The sequence below is a fragment of the Conger conger genome, chromosome 5 (genome assembly GCF_963514075.1).
Source record: "Conger conger chromosome 5, fConCon1.1, whole genome shotgun sequence".
NCBI classification, from domain to species: domain Eukaryota; kingdom Metazoa; phylum Chordata; class Actinopteri; order Anguilliformes; family Congridae; genus Conger; species Conger conger.
In genome coordinates this window covers 54,036,446-54,055,115 of record NC_083764.1, presented here as the reverse complement: position 1 = coordinate 54,055,115, position 18,670 = coordinate 54,036,446, and the positions used below count along the sequence as shown (strand labels likewise).

Genomic DNA, 18,670 nt, shown 5'->3' with positions numbered 1-18,670 from the left:
TCGTTGTGTCATTGTGTCAAATAATAGGATAATGCGTATTTGTCAATTCCATGAAGAGCATTTTTTTTTTAGAGAATAAAAGCGCAATTGATTGTGTAGCCTGAAGAACTAATATGCCTCAGTAAATTTCAGTGCAGATCAGGTACCCTAAACAAAGCATTAAACTTGTTCGGTATCGTTTTAGTCCCTTTTCGTGCGGTGTGTGTGTGTGTGTCTGTGATGAAAAAAAGTGGGTGTCGCTGTGCATGCTGGGCTCAGAGCTTCGTGAATGTGACGTGAGGAAGAGTTTTCGAATCGCACACCGTATGTTCATTATCGAACTGGTCTAAGCGGAGCCGTGGAACGGTCTGTGTGAAATTTGTGATTGCCGTTGAATTGCAGCTCTGGATTGACTAGATCTAGTCTACTTGAGATTACCATGAAAGGTGCTTGCTAGATAGATTGTTACGTTGTATTTAAACATTAACTTTAAATCTGCGGTCCCCTGAAAGCGTTTCGTTTGCATGGAGGCGGCGCAGAGCTTAGCGTTTTGGCACCCTATAACTCTGTTAACTGGGCAATGGTAACATATGAACCGCACTGGAAGGAACATGGTTGAGAGGACCAGCAAATTTTTGTTGATCGTTGTCGGATCCGTCTGTTTCATGCTGATTTTGTACCAGTACGTGGCTCCCGGGGTGATGAACTTTGGGTCTCCGCACGGGTACCTAGCAGAGGACGATACGGATATCTTTCCAACGCCGGATCCTCACTATGTGAAAAAATACTATTTTCCTATTCGGGACCTGGAGCGTACGGTGGATTTCGAAATTAAGGGAGAAGACGTGATAGTTTTTCTTCATATCCAGAAAACTGGGGGGACCACTTTCGGAAGGCATTTGGTCCAAAATGTGAGACTAGAGGTCCCTTGCGATTGCAGACCCGGACAGAAAAAGTGTACCTGTTACCGTCCTAACAGGAAAGAGACCTGGCTTTTTTCAAGGTTCTCCACCGGCTGGAGTTGTGGTTTGCACGCGGACTGGACCGAGCTCACCAACTGCGTGCCGGGGGTCCTCAATAAGAAAGAGAACAAATTGAAAAATATGAGGTATGGGCTCCTTTTGACTTTGCATGCCGACGCTTTTTTGCTGATACTTTTCATAATGTTATTCTTGCTGTTTTTTTAGCCCTCTCCTGACGTATTGATTTAATTTGCAAAAAGTACCGAATGCGTCACTTTGGTAGGATTTAATGCAGTAGCCTACAATAGTCACTGCAGATCAGGGCTGCAGAGCGATGAAATGCGGCCGCTGGAATTAAAGGGTGGATTCAGCATCGGTCTGTGCCTTAGTTGGGTTTAATAGACGTGTCCTGACGATTCGTTATTGGCTTGTTTAGTAAACACTTTGGTGTTTATTTTTATTTTTATCAGCTGTATTGAGTCAGTTGCTGAAGAGAATGACACATTACAATGTTGCTTAGTGGAGCTAGACCAGTGTCGCAAGTCTTCGTGCTTAATTTAATACCATGCTCTTGCATACACATCCAATATGTGTATAAACTACAAAAATGTTTGAAATAGTCTGTTGTCTTCTGACTTCCCAACATACAATATGCGTAACGAAATAAACCCATTTAAATGTGCGTGTTGTAAGATCCTATGGACTATACTTTTAATGAGCATACCTTGCATAAATGCACTGCACTACTCTTGCCTGACAGATTCCCAGACTATTGCTCCGTTTTATTCGTTTTATTGCCCGAAGATGGGAAATTACAGCAATATCAGCCAGTCCGGGCAAAACCTGAGGTGTCAATCCTGTCGGTTTTAAAGTGGTTACAACAGTTCACTTTGACCTGGGAATTATTGAACTATCCAATTTGACTCTGTTGCTGCAGCTGTTAAATAAACTTTCCTTTGGGTTTACTGGCATCGGCATTTCCCTAGAGGTCTGGGTATTCTGCGTCAGGACTTTCCGATTTATTGCGTTAAAATGTCGTCGCATACGATTTGATTATAAGTTAAGCGCAAGTTATTAGGCTACAGGCGCGTGATTCAATCGTGTAGTCCCCATTAAGTTGGCACCTGCAGTGCTTATTGACTTCATGGCATTCTGTATGTATCATACTCGATGGAGCGACTGCTGAATGGCATGCCTACTGGGCTATACAGTTATACAATTGTACGTCATGGTATTGTCTGTAATATTCCAAGGATTATTTCTGGGAAAGGAAATAATTTTCCGTCAACCACACTGCAAATAATTACCGGTTGTTGTCGCTGCTCGGAACGCCGACGTTGTTCAATACCTTTTTTGCCTCTTAACAATAATTTATTTTGTGATTCATTTTCCTTTAAAGACTGATGGGAAATGCAGTTGGACCTTAGTTACTGGATGTGAAGTTTCTTTTCAGCCTTTACACAAGCCATACGTTTTAACAGCCTCCCACAGATCAGAGCGATTTATTACCCGTATTAAAAGCGATAACAAATCTTTATTGTTGGGAAACGACAAGAAGCAAATTCTTACATGCGTTATGCATAATTTTAGTTAATTTAGTATTGAAATTCACTCCCTGAAATTATTGAAATTCGCCGTTGGTTTAATTTAAGTTTACCCTCTTGAATTCTTACAGTATTTTTTGCAACGTACTTTTGATATTTATCCAATATTCAATACCCTGGTTACTTAACCATGTCTAAAACAGGGTGACGTACACTATGGATCAATGTCAGACCTATATTTCATGCATCACAGTGTAACCATGTAGGCTGATTTAATTGGTGATATTTCATATTAAGAAATCATAACCCATCTTTTTTAAAATCAAAATCAAGTTATTTGATTTGAAGTTAAAGTATATAGAAACATGCAAATACACATATCTAAAAGCACATTCATCCAAGGGAAACTCTTTTCTTCCTTTAAGCTGACGATCCCCTGCAACTCTTTCTCAGATGCCAGAATTTCACAGACCCCCCAGGTTTCTGGACCTTGGTTTTGAAAACCCTTAATGTTCCTCTGTTGAGAAACCAGAGGGTTTTCTAATCCATGGAAACATGTAATGTCAACTATCTGGAATGTAGCGTATGAATATTTGTCAATGTTCCCCACTGAACGATGTTAATTTAACAGGAGGATATTTATAGAAATTAAAAAATGAAGCATGGTGGGTTTCTATGATGGGCAGGAGTGAACCAACAGGTATGTGTTGCTGCAATTCCTCCAAAGATAAAAATGTAATAAAACTAGTGATTAATGGAGAAAACTGCACAAAGGGGGCCATTTACTACTAGCACAACAAACAATCAGAATTGCTGTTTGGCAATGTAGATTTCAGTGCCCCTTTTCTCTTGAAAACAGAGATTTTTGTGATTGCCATAGAGATGCCTGTCTGTCACTTTGAAGGCCTTGAAGTGTCGAGTTAGCCAAGTTCTACAATGTGATGATTGTTACACATTGCAATGTGTGAGTTGTTATTTTTTAAATTGTGGCAAGAAACAGACTCCTGATGGTGACAGACATTTTAGAAAATTAGGACAGTGTGTTTGGTTTCCTTCCTGACTATGTGCTTTTCTGAAGGCTGGCAATTTAGTCTGGGCTTTTGCTTTTTGAAAATGGAGGTACTGTATGTTTGGTCGAGTAGTTGCAATTCTCCTCAGCAGGACACTGATTTGTTCAGCAGTCCTGATTGAGGTCCTGGGTAATGTTTATCCATAATCAGCATTACTTTGACTTTGATTTTGGAGGGATTATGAAGGACAGCTTTGCTGCAGCTTGTATTTAGTCACAGGTCAATCCGCACTAGTTATTGGGATGGAAGAAATGTTCTATAATACCAGGGATTGTAATGGTTCCTCTGGACTTCAGATTTCCACTCTTCCATTTTGTGTCCCTTTTTGTGAATGTGAAACTTCGTTGGTCGACTGATCGCTGAGTCGATTTCTAATGCCCCAGAATGGCTGAGGTTGTACTCAGCACCTTATCATAAGCCATGTTCAGTGTCTGGCTCATTCACTCTGTATTATGTATCCTTTTGCTTTTTTATTTTCTTCCATAGAATCTAAAGAATTTGTCGCCCATCCAACGCAGTCCAGTGACTGACCAGCTGAGATTTAAGATTATGATGTTGACCTAGGTCAGGGATCATCAAATCACGGTCCTCAAGGTCCGAGAACTAGCCACAGGTTTGATGATGGCTGACCTAGGCCCATGCATTGTTCATTCATCCCACAAATAATATTTTAACTGGCCTTCCAGAATTGCTTCATTTTTTCTGCTGATGGAATCTACATACTAGGCTACAAAGCTGACCCTTCTGTGGCTTGATTTAAACAAGCTGTTGCATGAAGTGAAATGTGTGGCTGACGGTTGTTGTCACAGCACCAATTTATCATCTTATAGAGCTGCAATCTTCAAGATGTGAGGGGAAGGTCATTTCCGGTAATTTGGTAGTAACATATCATTTCAATTGTACACTTTCGGAGAAATATGGAACACCCACACATTTCCTCGCACTGATGTGTCATAAATGAAAAAATGAAAATGCATGGTTTTTTGTTTTTTTTCTGCTAATTTGTCATATTCCAATCGGTTTAGCAAGAGTAACAACATTCTCCAGATCATTTACCCAGTGTTTTGGTCACTGTATTCAATCTATTTATTTAGTTTTGTTAATCTATGTACTCTATTTCAATCTGACAAGCATTTGGCCCAGGACCTGTAACCTGACCTAAATTGAAACGCATTCCAAAAAAGAATGAAATATTCTATAATAAAATAATGATAATAAGTATTAATACAAAAAAAAGATGAATTATCCCTAAATGGTTGGTTTCTGTCCATCAAATTATTGATAGTTTAAATTCATTACGTCGTTCCAACTGATGTCAATATTAGTCATTAGCATTATCAGTTTCTTTGTTGCACAACAAAATAAATCCCCCAAATTAGTGTGAGAGCTAATGTTATTATAGGTTAATACAAAGCAGTGCTATGATGTCAACATTCTAAATCTTTAAGTCGTAGATACAGTCTACAGAATCATATAATTCTAAGCTTTTGAAATGTACGTGATATGAAAGGTATTCTTTTAATCTCCCATAACACCAGTGCGCCTATGACGTGGCTAAAGTGGGTCTAGTTATTCTACTGTTGCTCTCTTTGCCGGCCCCAGACCATTAACCCCAACATGCAGGCTGGCATTATCTACCTTCCAGCAATGACAGGAATCTCCCTCATTATGTAGATTGCCAGATAATAATTCATTGCGATTATGGTGACTTTCTGTGAAAAGCACAATCATCATCACCCTCATTATCCCTCCCACCCCTTCCCGTGCTGAGCATTGGGAGTTTAATGGTATGTGACGAATACGCACTTTGGCATGCACCGCCGAAATCCATTTTTCCCTCTCCGCAAGGAAGATGTAGCAATTAATCGGGGGACAATGTTAATTTGGGGAGAAAACACCACAAAATCGGTCTCTGGCTAATATGCAGATTCTAGCATTTTTCATCATGGAATTTGGATTTTCCCCAGGAGGACCTGATTTCTTGTATACTCATTAGTAAAAAAAAAAATTATAATTTAAGTAACAGCCTTGCTCCCCCATCTGCCATTGTTGCCATTTTCTGTCATGAGTATTAAAAGTCTCTCTGCTGATATGTCAAAACAGGATTTTGATGTGAGCTCTGTTTGTCCTCGATTCTGAATTCATTTTTGTCTACCCTGTTGATGAGGGGCTGGAGGAATGTCAATCATAGGAAAATCACAACTGTCCCCATTTAAATGCAATGGCATCAGTCATAACAAGAAATGTGATCCGTGGAAATCTTGAAAGGTTAAGTGTTCTGTTATAGATCTTTGCATGCTTTGTAACCTGGTATTTTTTAACGTTGTACCAATTTTGGATGGCTGTGTACCTCAGTCGTCACTTTGGACGTATAACCAGACGATTGGTGGCTTCATTCCCAGGTGGCTCACCGCCAGTTTAGTCTTGAGCAAGGTGACATTTCTCAATGAATACCTAGCTCTATTAAGGCATAACTTGGTGAAGTTGGTAGATAAAGGTGTCTGCCAAGCGAGCAAGCATTTGTGATCGCTGTACCTTAGACCAGTATTTCTCAACTCCAGTCCTCAGGAGCCACTTGCCAGAAGCAGGAACTCACACATTTGACTTGAATGACTGAACCATTCAAACCACCAAAAATGCCCTTGATTAGTTAAATCAGGTGTGTGAGTTCCTGGTACAACAAAAACCTTCGGACAAGTAGGTCCCGATGACTTAAGTTGAGAAACAGTGCCTTAAACCATATTGTACTTCAGTTAAAATCTTCCCCTCAACGATTCTCTTATTTCCGGTGAACGTACGAAAAGGCTTTCATGGTTATTGGACCAGTAGCTACTAAGCCATAATGGTCAGGGAAGTGGACCTTTCTCTAGTCTAGCAGCCGGAGAGCCTGATTCTGAGGTTATCTCTTGCTTGGTATATTAACAGTGCCATTTTACAAGGAGGCAAGTGTAAATGTCAGTCAGCCACGTGTCATATGCCAGACAGCCAGCGTAACATTGACTAATGGTACCTTCACACTTTTGCAGGGAATTGGTTCCCAATTTTGTGTATTGGTACAAGGACTATCTTCCAGCTGCATGTAAGAAGAGTGAAAGAAATTTCATAAGCTACTGTGCTCCAATCTTATGACTAGTCCGTGTCTTCAGATGTGTCCCATTTGTTTTTGAAATGTATGCATGCAACCGGCTGCCATAACAGGATGACAGAGGACACTTGAATATCCAAGCAAAGTACAATACAGTCTTTGAAAAAGAACCAAAAGTGTCCTATCCTTGGATTTGGGAAATTGTGGATTTGTGGATTGTGGTGAAACGGCAATAGATAGTGCTCTGTGGTGATGGTCCTCTTAAATGGCTGCACTGTCTGCTAGTGAAACTGGTTCTCACGGTGTTGCAGGAAAAGTTCACACCGCAAAGGTCTCCCCTAAGTACAGGAAGAGTGAGCTAGACTGTGAGCTTACAGGAGCGTACCCATAAAAGGATTGCAACGGTTCAGAAACAAATAGTGTACTATTCACAAAGCACCCGCAGTGGAAATTGTGTGCAACGGCACGACCAGGTGGATAGCAAAATGTGCGCTGCTTTTGTCATGCATAATTGAGTTCTGTACATTTCAGAACCAACATTATTATGTCACGCAAGTGGGCCTCAATTCAGTGCATATCCAGTTCACAAATATGATTGGAAATGACTATTTTTGGTTGGATAAAAAAAAAAAAAAAAAAAAGCAACTGAAGCCTTGTGGTACTAGAATTATGAGATGACACAGCACAGATGACATTGAATTAACATCCTGCAATTGGTTTTCTTTTGTAAGTAGCCTGTTTCTAGCATGTAGCATGTTGGTGGAGCGGAGTGGTAACAGTAGGACATTTTGCTCCTTGGTCATGAGCCTGTTCCCTCCAAAATCGTTCCCTGCTCACAGAAAACAATAAATGTGTTGCTCAAAATTCGTTGTACAAAAGTGAATTTTCTTTCATAAACATGAACCCAGATGACATGGTCAGGCCAGATAGAAGAAAATGTTGCTGAAGACAGTTTTTCACTCTACTCTCTTTGATCTTTTCTGTCATCCATTTCAAGACACAGGGGAACTCTCAGTCTCGGGTAAGCTTGCCCACTACACGGAATATGCTGGAATATTGGATTCAAGAAGCCAGGAATCGACTGAGTCTCTTACACTAATGAATTAGCCAATGAGACAAACACTTAATTTACAAAGGCCTGTGGTCATAAGCTAGTTTAACAGACCGGCATTTCAAGAAATTGTAAAATAACCTTTATCCTCAGGTTATTCAGTAACCTGTGGGTGTTGGTAGTGTGAGTGTGGGCCTTCTGGATCCTGCCAGGACTGCGTTTTGTACGCTGATATATTTGGATAGTATCAGTATCACCTTGGTCCCCTTTCAATACATTGGAAAGGTCATAGCACAGAGATTGTTTGTGTTGGTTTTTATCTCAGAAGAACAAGAACACTCAGTAAATGTTGCTATAACATTGTGACAGCATTGTTTCATTGCTATAGTGGGTGGACTGTAGATGGCCATTGTGGGTGTAATGTAAGCTGTTCGATTTAACAGTATGTAACAATATATTAATGGTAAAATGGACTTGGAAATAGGCAGCTGTAAACTGTACTCAGACAGACCACTGCTTTTGCTTCTGTGAACTTTGCTCTGTAATCTACTCTCAGAAATTTTATTAGGTAGACCTGTACTCCAACTCCTTAATGCAAATATCTAATCAGCCAATCATGTGGCAGAAAAATAAACATGCAGACATGGTCAAAAAAGTTCAGTCATTGTTCAGACCAAACAGAATGGGAAAGAATTGTGATCTAAGTGTCTTTGACTGCGGAATGATTGTTGGTGCCAAACGGGGTGTGGGCGGTTTGAGTAATGTCCAGTTAGTAATGCTACTAAATGTCCAGTTAGTAGCAAATAACGAGAGGTCAGAGGAGAATAGCCAGAATAGTTCAAACTGACAGAAAGCGACAGTAACTCAAATAGGCGCACTTTACAACAGTGGTATGCAGAAGAGCATCTTTGAACACCCAACACGTCACAACTTGAAGTGGATAGCAGCAGGCGACCAATAAAAAAAATCTTGTCTTAAAAAACACCTGATCAAGTGGTTGCACAAATGCCTGAGTTAGCATCAATTCCACGGCCCTCTACAGTGCTAAAGGTCTCTCTCCCCCATTCCCTTTTCTGTCTCCCCCCTCCCTTTCTTCTTTCCTCTACTTCCTCCTCTGTACCAGTGGTGTCAGTCTCTAATCAAACAGCCGAGGCAATTTTCCACACTGCAGCTTTATGGATATGGGTTGCAGGGCATTCCATGCGTGACTAGAACATTAGAGGAAATGTATTTTCATGGAAGATTTGTTGCAATTTCCAAAATGGCTGGTTCCCTTAATGGACAACTGCCTAGCCGATAATGACTGACTGCGCATGTGAACAGGGGTGTGCGTGCATGTGTGTGGGGGGTGATCAGGAAACTGGGTGGGGTGCAGTGGAGGCTGTTGCAGGATTGAGCAACAGCAGAATTAGTTTGGGGGCGCGGGCGTTCACGGGGCTAGAATTTAATTAGCACGCTTGTCAGACGGTGGGCATTACTCTTCATTTGGTGCGGCTGTTTCGAATTCCCAAAGCGCTTGGGCCAGGCTATACGGGAGCATCAGTGCGCAAGCTGATGGTGATGAACTACTGCCCATCTTAAATTAGCCATAAACTATAGTGGGAAAAAAATGCTTCAAATGGCAAAAAGTGGTGAAAGATGGCCCTTAATTGATGTAGCTTATTGAAGAGAGTGGTGTTATGGCTGCCCGTGGGCAGTGGAAGGTCAGTCCTCAACCGTTAGAGGTCTTGGTCCCCCAGATTTAATATACTTTTTCTCCGATCCTCTTGTCACTGGCTCTGGTTCACAGCAGCAAGCTCCCCCTCCCATCCATTGACCACCCCCCGCATTAAAATTCACAAGAAAATCTGTTTAGTTTTGTGGCCACACAGGCAGTGGGGCAGCCTGTAGCGTAGTGGCTAAAGTACATGACTGGAACCGGGAGGGTTGGTATTTCTAGTGTAGCCACGATAACATCCGCACAGCTGTTGGGCCCTTGAGCAAGGCCCTTAACCCCATGTTTCTCCGGGGTGGTTGTTCTGTGTAATGGCTTATTTGTATAATAATATAATAATAATATAATAATATAATATAATAATATATTATAATATTATAATAATAAATGAACAAACAGTCACATACAGTGGGGTCCAAAAGTCTGAAACCACGAGTGAAAATGTTTATATTTGTAATTATTTTCTAATTTCATACAAAAAATTTTCATTCCTAATTATATTATCAGCATAACAGTTGAGAAAATTTGAATCTTTGAAAAAATGTCAGAATTTCTTAGTATTTTGTATGTTCACCTTTTGCTTTAATGGCAACGTGCACTCAAGCTGGCATCCACGCATTTGTGCAAAACCTGATGATTCATGTTATCCCAGCATTATTTGACAATGTTCCAAAGAGCATCTTGTGATGTTACTGAATGCTTGGCTTTTGTCAGTCTTCAAGTGTCCCCATAAAAGTTCAATGGGGTTGAGGTCAGGTGATTGTGGATTGTGCAGCACTCCTTGTTCTTCTTTGGTCTTTGTAACCAAGTAACTTTCATTTGTTTAACTTTCTGTTTATTTCAGACTTTTGGACTCCACTGTATGTGTCCTTCAGTGTGTGCACAGTCTGTTGGTATGTGTAGTCTGTTTATTGTGATTAGGACAACTGGATTTCATCATTTTAAGACACTTGTTTGTACAATCTCTTTGTACAGTGCACCTCCAACAGTAGTTCAACTACTCACAGTTGTGCTCTAATAGAAAGACCATGGAAGCCTTTATGGGGGAATCTTCATGAATCTTTCGCCGCCACGTCATGTCCCTGTGAAGTCCAGCCATAAAGTAATAATTCTTTATAATAATTCATAATTAACTATAGTAATTCATCATATCACAGTAATTATAATCTGCACCTTTACAACATGCTAGGCACTCTCAGCGATGCGATGCGAGGGAAACAAAGCGGAGGGTTGGAGAGGCGGGCGACCAGAGGGGGGGAGCGAGGTAGGAGACGGCAGGGCTGGCTTCCAGAGTCGCGGATGACATTTTGGGAAAGGTCCCGGAGAGAGGCTGCTCTGCTCGAGACCGCACAGGCCCCGATGCGTTAATCTTATCAGATCAGCGCGGATTACAGGCTGCCCGTGCCTACAAAGCCAGTGTCACAGCTCTACGGATGCAATGGCCGCCCGCACCAGGGCCTGTATTACGGGGCTGGATCGAACGATTTGGTTTAAATGCCAGTTTTCTTTTTCTCACCCTTTTCTCTTTTGAAACAATATGCATATTTCCTGTGGAAATTAGCATGCTATTTTACTAAATATACTTGTGGCGTACTGTATATTATCTTTAAATTTCTGTCTGAATGAAAAGCAAGACAATATTTGATAATTGCTGCTGTATTTGTGCATTCATGTGGTATGTAACACAATTTAGATGGTAGTGTTTTCTATTTCTGAAATAGGTGTTGAATAACAGCTATTCATATAATGAATTACAGTATATTGAAGAAATTATGATTTTGAGAAATTAATCGATTTAGAATGGGTAATTGAATATTTGTGAAAGGAAAAAATGTATACAAAAAACTTCTAGCAGTCAGAAACTATGTGGTTGGGTTCTTGGTGGAGGGAGTGAGACTGAAGGGTGGATTATTTAATGATTGTCTCCAGTACTAAATCATTCTCAATGTCTGCATTTGCCAAATGCTGTTTGAGTCCTCCCCAGGTAACTGTTATTTCTGCTGTCTTGAAGGAGTGACTTTATTAACGGTCCCTTGAGAAGAGGCACTATCATTCCTGTTTTGTTTGAGTTAATTCCTACTGCTTTCCTGAAAATGCAAGAGAGTGAATAAGAAGAATATTGAAAAGAATCCTGCCCAAAGCTGAAATGTTGGTGATATAGCTTCAGGATGTCTCCACATCTGTATGTCATTGCCACCTTACCTCATCATGACAAAAGGCAATAACAGACTCCAAAAGCAATCGCAAGCCAAGAATCAAGACTAGATACTGAAATCTTTCTCATACCAGCATTAAGGAAGTGACTATTCGAAAGCATCTGAGAAACCAACTGTCCATTTCCTTTTGGCCCCCTAAAATGGAGGAGGGACTATGTATAAAAAGGGATGTGATACCTTCACACATAGAGCCGAAAGAACAGAAAGTACCGAATACCTATGCTCTGCACTGTAAGTGGTGGATTTACCGTCAGTTCATCCTTATAAAGGACGAATGGAAATGTCATGTGCTCCATCACTTGGTCTGTCGCCATCTCGGAGTCTCTTTTAATGGCTCTTTAATAAACAATGACCCAGCTACAGTTCATCTCAATAGGAAGCTTTGCATAAATGAATGAAATAACTGGGTCGCAGTCAAACGCCTAATCTAACGTAAGTGCTTTTCTACCTGGAGGTAGCGTCTCAGTCCCACTTGTTGGAGCACGTGGACGTTACTAATGTACGAATCTCTCGGCTTTCGGTGAAGGAGAAAAGGTGTCGCGCTCCGACGAAGATACGCTGCGTGCCAGCTGGCCGCGATACATCCGCATCGGCCCGTCAAGATATGGCGGCACTATGGTGTAGTACACGTGTCATTTCAAAGTCTGTGAAATTCACTGGGGTTTCACAGTGTAGAACAAGAGCATTTACTCATGTGGCTGAACTGTAGCATCAGTCAGTCAGACGGTGCAAAGTGTGCAGAGACCTGCTCTAAAACGGTACAAACTAAAACGGTACAAATTCATTATTATAACAAAAAGCATACAGTCAGTGGCAATTCTGTAAACGGAAACGCCTTGTTGATGAGAGAGGTCAACGGAGAATGGCCAGAAGACCATGTTCGGTGGAACGGGAGATTCACAGCATGAGTGTACAGCTGACAAATGAAATCGCATGATGCAATCATATCAACATGGAACATAATCTCAAAGGAATATTTCCAACATCTTGTGGAATACATGCCACAAAGAATTGAGTCTGTTTTGAGAGCTACCCAATATCCGTGTAGTGTTCCTAATAAAGCGCTCAGTGAGTATATGTGACGTACCTACAATTAAATCCGTAGTGTATATAACAAAGACTTCTCTGCTCTCCTTGCAAATCGCACCATTGGCGAGGATGAGTCGATGATTAATGGCGCCCTGTATCTGTACAGCGGGTTGCGCGTAGTGCAGGTGTCTCCCGACCACCCGACATCCTTCGGGGGGGACACGCCGATTCCATGCACTCCCCTTCCAGGCGACGGCGGCCGGTTCTCTGAATTCACTTGATGGATGACCGCTTGTATGGGAAATCACAGGCGAATCTGTTCCCCTCCTGGTCTGTTCCGAGGCCGCCGTGTCACGTGACCCTTCGACGCGAGCGGGGAGGGGTCAGTGCGGCAGCTACAGCTGGAAGGTGCAGGGGTGGGAGAGAGGCAGCGATAGACGTAGTGGCCTGCCAGTAAGGGTAGTAGAGGCTCGACCGCTGAATGACTCAAAGGTCGCAGGTTTCCAATTTGGCTGTTGTGGTTACAGTTGTGCCGTGAGCAAGATACTGAACCTGAGTTACCTCAGTACAAAGCAGCTGTGGAAAGGAACAGCAGGTGGAAATATCAGTGACAGAAATGATTGATGGGATGTTATCCGGCAAGATAAATAATGTAATAAATGCATTGCATTAATTAGTAATTGCAATTAGGTATGAGACCAAATATTTGATTATTCATGTATGCAATCATGGAATGACTAATCAATTACTTGGATCAATATTTGATTGCCTGCTAATGAACAAAAATAAAGAAAAATGAAGAATTGTATTTGTTCTCATCAATATTCATGAAGGAGCTTCTAAGCACCGCGCATGAAATAACATAATTCATGAACACCGTTAATATTTCTCCCTCAATGTGTAGTTGAAATTTCCCCCACTGCAGTGAATCATTGCTGGAACGGAAACTGCAGTTCTGTCATACAGTGCTTAGCGGTTGGTGCTGTAAGTAGGGGGGTGGGGGTGGGTGTCAGGGTTCAAATGTCAATATTCCATTATGGGAGCCTTCAAATATTTTGTTGTGCTTTTTGAACATTTCATTATTCAGAATTCACATTCTCCCACTGTAGTGCATCACCGCTCGAAACCGTTTGTGAAAATGCAAAAACAAATGAGGATGAGAGAGAGGAAGGGCACCCCCAGGTTTTGTTGATCTGTACGCCATCTCCCGTTCTATTATTCTATTTTTATCAACAAAATAGACAGCCAGCAGCCAGTCAGTGGAACAATGATGAGCCCATTAATCAAGTTTTATTAAGCTAATAGTACAGTGAGCTGAACACACAGGGGAGCGCTTGCCATTTTGCTGACCGATTTCCTCTCATGTTTGTGCACTAAGCTTATTCTCTTCCTCTTTCAAACTTTCTCTCTCTCTCTCTTTCTTTCTCTCATTCACTGTATTGACTTCAAGTCAGGAGTACTGCTTATTGAGAGCAACAAGCCATATGGATTTTCCAAATCCGCTTGTTCCTTACAGTCACTGTGGACTCATTGTTTCCGACTTTAGAACCAAAAAGCATAAGAAATGGAACAGAGGACATTTTGGGTCATCATTCACTTTAGAGTCTAGAGTGAGTGTGAATATGCTGCTCATGTATTATTCCGGTGCGTCTATTAAGCTTTTAGCAGGATGGAGGTATTACCAGATTTCACTGAGCAAGCACGATTGGAGTGCAAGAAGAGGGTCTGTGTAAAATGCCCTTACACAGAATATTTGCAACGGTCGAGAGTAAAGGTTATTGCGGGAAACTTTATAAAGCTGCATTATGCAAGCCGCCTGCTTTCCTCCAACGAGTGTGCACCACGTGACGTTATCTGAGGGCGAGAGGGAGAGGGAGATGGAGAAAGGGAGAAAGGGAGAGAGGGAGAGGCAGCCTGCCTGTGATTTATGACCTCTGCAGCGAGAGAGAGATGGAGAGAAGAGGGATGGGTGTTCCTGTAGTTTTTACAGATCAAATAGATGGGAAATTACTGAGGGAAACGCAGAGGGTGCTAAGAGAGAATGTGAGAGTGCGAGCGGAGAGAGACGGTGTGTGTTCAGGGAGAGAGGGTATGGAGGTAATGATGGGGTACTGTAGGGTGGGCGGTACTGGATGTTGAGCTCTTAACGCAGATGCTGTGGGTGAGTGTGAGTGTGAGTGAGTGTGAGTGAGTGTGAGTGAGTGTGAGTGAGTGTGAGTGTGAGTGTGAGTGTGAGTGTGAGTGTGAGTGTGAGTGTGAGTGTGAGTGTGAGTGTGAGTGTGAGTGTGTGTCTGTGTCTGTGTCTGTGTCTGTGTCTGTGTCTGTGTCTGTCTGTCTGTCTGTCTGTCTGTCTGTCTGTCTGTCTGTCTGTCTGTCTGTCTGTCTGTCTGTCTGTCTGTCTGTCTGTCTGTCTGTCTGTCTGTGCGCGCGCGCGCGCAGCTGCTCCCTTCAGAGTTTTGGGGAGTGGCAAAGCTACGGGATATGTCTCTTTCATCCCCAACACATCTCTAATGCTGATGAGATTACCCGTCATCTGCGTACTTCTGCCACCCGCTCCTGAAGGGTCCCCTAAAGAAACACACATTTGCTCTGACGTTAGTGCTTCTGGAGGAGACCTGTGGCATTAAAAAAATGTCTGCTTTTTGGCCTTCGCTTTGTGTGTGTGAGAGACTGTGATTTACACGGGGACTTTTTTTTTTTTTTTTCATTGCCTTCAGAGGACCCAAAAACTTCACTACAATGCCAGGCCAAACCACCAATCATCCAGCTCCGATGGAGTGTGGCAGCCATTATGCGGTGGTGAACAAAAAGGACCACTGCATGCTGGGAGCTATCCCAAATTTTTTTGAAAGAGCGTCAGGGAGGGAAGCGGGCACAAGGTGGGAAAAACGGAGAGGGTGAGATTATGGCCGAGTGGCAGAGGAATGCCTATCCGTAATTGCCGAAAGAGGAGGAGAGCCAAGCGCTTTGAAGCTCTTTTGGCGATCGAATTCTCCACATTGTCTCTCCCTGAGGAGGGGTGTTGTTCATGTCGTTCATTCGGATGCCGCAGATCTGTGCCTGAAACACCAAATTAAGCATTAGTTTGAAAGCATTTGTATCCATGCTGTACGCCTCTTCATCGTGTTTCAGCAGGATTCAAATGCACACATTTTGCATTTCACAGTGTGCTGAATGGTGGGTCTGCTACAGATGCTTTCTTTCTACCAAATGAAGAACGTTAGGTCCCGGTAAAATATGCACAACGGACTGTGCCTCTGAAAAAACATTCATGAAGTTGTGTAAATGCCAATTTTTCCACGACCCAGGGTGGGATCGTGATGGAGTCCCTGAACTTACAACAGGCCAGAAATGTTCTACTCTACCCTTGCTCTTACGCCGTTCACATATTTGAAGTCATTAATTCTGGAGAGATTCTATAGTCACCATTGCCAATGGATTGGTTGTCCCACACTAAACAGACTGCACATGCTATATGTACAATATAGCATAGTTCCCTTGGAGGTTTGACCAGGCTCTGTCAATACAAGCTGGCTAGCAGCGATCGTCTGCAGATCATGAGGGCTTGTGCCACCTAATCACTTTAGCACTGGGTGTTTAACTTGGTTTGAGGCTTGAGGCGCACGCTTCACTGCGCAAATGACCGCCTTGCGGTCCGTAAGAGCTTTCCCACAATTCCTCAGCCGAGGACCGGCCCGTCCCTCTCGGGAGCGCGCTCGCCCTGGAGAACGAGCCGCGGTTCCGCGCGGGCTCACAACGCGTCCACATTAATAGATGTCTTTCCTCGCCAGGAGCGCACGATTTAGCGGCGCGACTCCGCACAGCTGCGCACTGCCGGGCTCACATCTGGCTGCGGGGAAAGCCGGGTCTCGTAGCATTAAATCGAGAGAGGCAGCCAGAAAGCGAGGCGACCGCTGACCTCTGAGCACCGCAGAGGAAGAACGGAGGAGGGGCGGGTCACACTCGTTTATCTTCTTTTCCGTAGCGGTGCACAAATGCGCCGTGCGGAAAATGACACCGGTTCTGTGTGTGCCTCCCCCAGTTTCTCCCCACGTTAGTCACAAACAGGAAGTGGTTTTTCTGAGAATCTGGTGTTTTGGCTCCTGCAAGCTTTCAGGAAAAATGGTAACGGTTCCTTAATTTTACACAAAATGTGATGGATTATGTTTTGTGTTGCGGCAGCTTAATAGTACTTTTATAAAGGTAATTTGATCATTTTCCACAAAATGTAATGGATTTTGTTTTGAATGCATTTAGATTGTAATGCCTGGACCATCTTGGTTGATTCCCAGTTGACATTTAACCAGACCTTGACATTACTGAAATTGAAATATAATGTCATGATTTCAGCTTTTGGCTAAAATCTCCAGATTAATTAGGGGGAGATCAGCGGCCAGCCACTGGTACATGATGGAAAATGTCACAGGAATTGCTCAGAAGGATTTGGATCAAACAAGATCCTCTTTGCTAAAAGGCCATCGAAGATGCAGCTTTGACCAACCCTTACTGGAATACAAAATGGGGCCCATTTCCAGGACACGTACAGAGCCAGTTCACTCTTCCAGTTACGTGATTTTTATCATGCCGAGTTAAGTTGGTTTATGGAGCTTTCAGGATGAATGTAACGGTCCTGTAATTTGATACAAAAGGTTACAGATTATGTTAAATATAACTGCTGTTTTCATCACTGCAGTCGGTTCATCGGTTGTATTAAATTAAATTTCTCTAATTAAACTTTATTTTGACTGGTGTCCTATGCCTTTCTTTAATTTTCTTGTTTATATTGCCATCCTCCAAATGTGCTCCAAAGAGAAAATTATCAGAAAAAGAAATGCACTGTGAGATGGCAGCTCCCTTCCTCCTTTGTTTGGTGTTATATTCATGCTTGATTCTTCTCTAGAAATCCATTGTTTGCACAAGTTTATTAACAAAGAACAGTTGAAACGTTGATTAAGAAGCCAACAGTACACCTACGTATGAACCCGCGTGGGCATTTCTTTAAGGAGGGTCGATTTCACTTGTGCGTTCAACTACGTGAGGTTCATTTAGATGTTCATAATGTAGCTGTGCAGCTTGACAGGTTAAGTACTCCAGCAGGTCTGCGCAGTGAAATTAGGTAATTATTCAGCGCGAGACAAATTCGATTGTTGTTGGATTACAAAAAAAACCCCAGATTGGATGGTTACCTGTGATTAAAGGCTTCGTTAGGGCTGAACGAGCAACGGCTATGGTCTTATGGGGGCCCAACGGTTGGCTGACCGCCACCCAATTGAAAAGAAGACAAAGCAGGAAGCTGATATGCATTCATCACAGGAACCGCAGAGAACGGTGATGATGAGTTTGTAGAGAATTGGCAGCAGTACTAATAGTATTGACAATGCAGAATTATGATGGGATGGGTTTGAGGGCAGGGGGCAGTCTATCATTATACAAAATGGCTTCTGTGAAGACTCCATTAAGTTGCAAGGTTGACACGGTGCCCCCCTCTGAAGCATCAAGCTCAGGAGTTGTCTACCAGCATGTGGAGATACTTGATTTACCATCATGATGAGGGCTTGTGAACAGAGGTACAGCTCTTGATGTTCCTCTTTGGCAGCAGAACCATTATTATTTTTACCAATCGCTCCCCCTTGTTGGTTATACACAGTCACAGTCAAAATGTTCAAAGGGTTGTTTTTAGTCCATTGAGCAATGGTCAACTGCTGCAGTTTATTTTTGTGTGTGCCTGTGTGTCTTCACTAATTTAATTTCCCTTTCTTTGTATTTTAGTTTTTTTGAGGGGTTGGGAGGACGTTGAAGTAGAGGGGCCATTTAAACTTTTTTGTATGTCAGACAAAATGGGAGAACCATCTTGTTTGCAAGAGCGTCTTCAGCTTTCTAAAGGCTGCAGGAGATCCGGGATCAAGAAGGGAGGCACTTAAGGGAGGCGTGTGAACCGAGCCCTGGATTTGACAAGCGTGCTAATTGAATTGTGGGAAAATGCTAATTCTGGCTGTTACTTTGAATGCCGCAGGAACCAA

At 42.5% G+C, this 18,670-nt stretch overlaps 1 protein-coding gene across 1 annotated transcript in view; it reads left to right on the top strand.

The window, feature by feature from the left end:
* Positions 1-266: 266 nt before the first annotated feature.
* Positions 267-18,670, top strand: part of hs6st1a (heparan sulfate 6-O-sulfotransferase 1a) — a 117,915-nt gene continuing 99,511 nt past the window's right edge. The window contains exon 1 of the mRNA XM_061243950.1: positions 267-1,087. Coding sequence (XP_061099934.1) covers positions 570-1,087 — 518 coding nt within the window. The 5' untranslated portion in view covers positions 267-569. The remainder of the gene's footprint in view (positions 1,088-18,670) is intronic.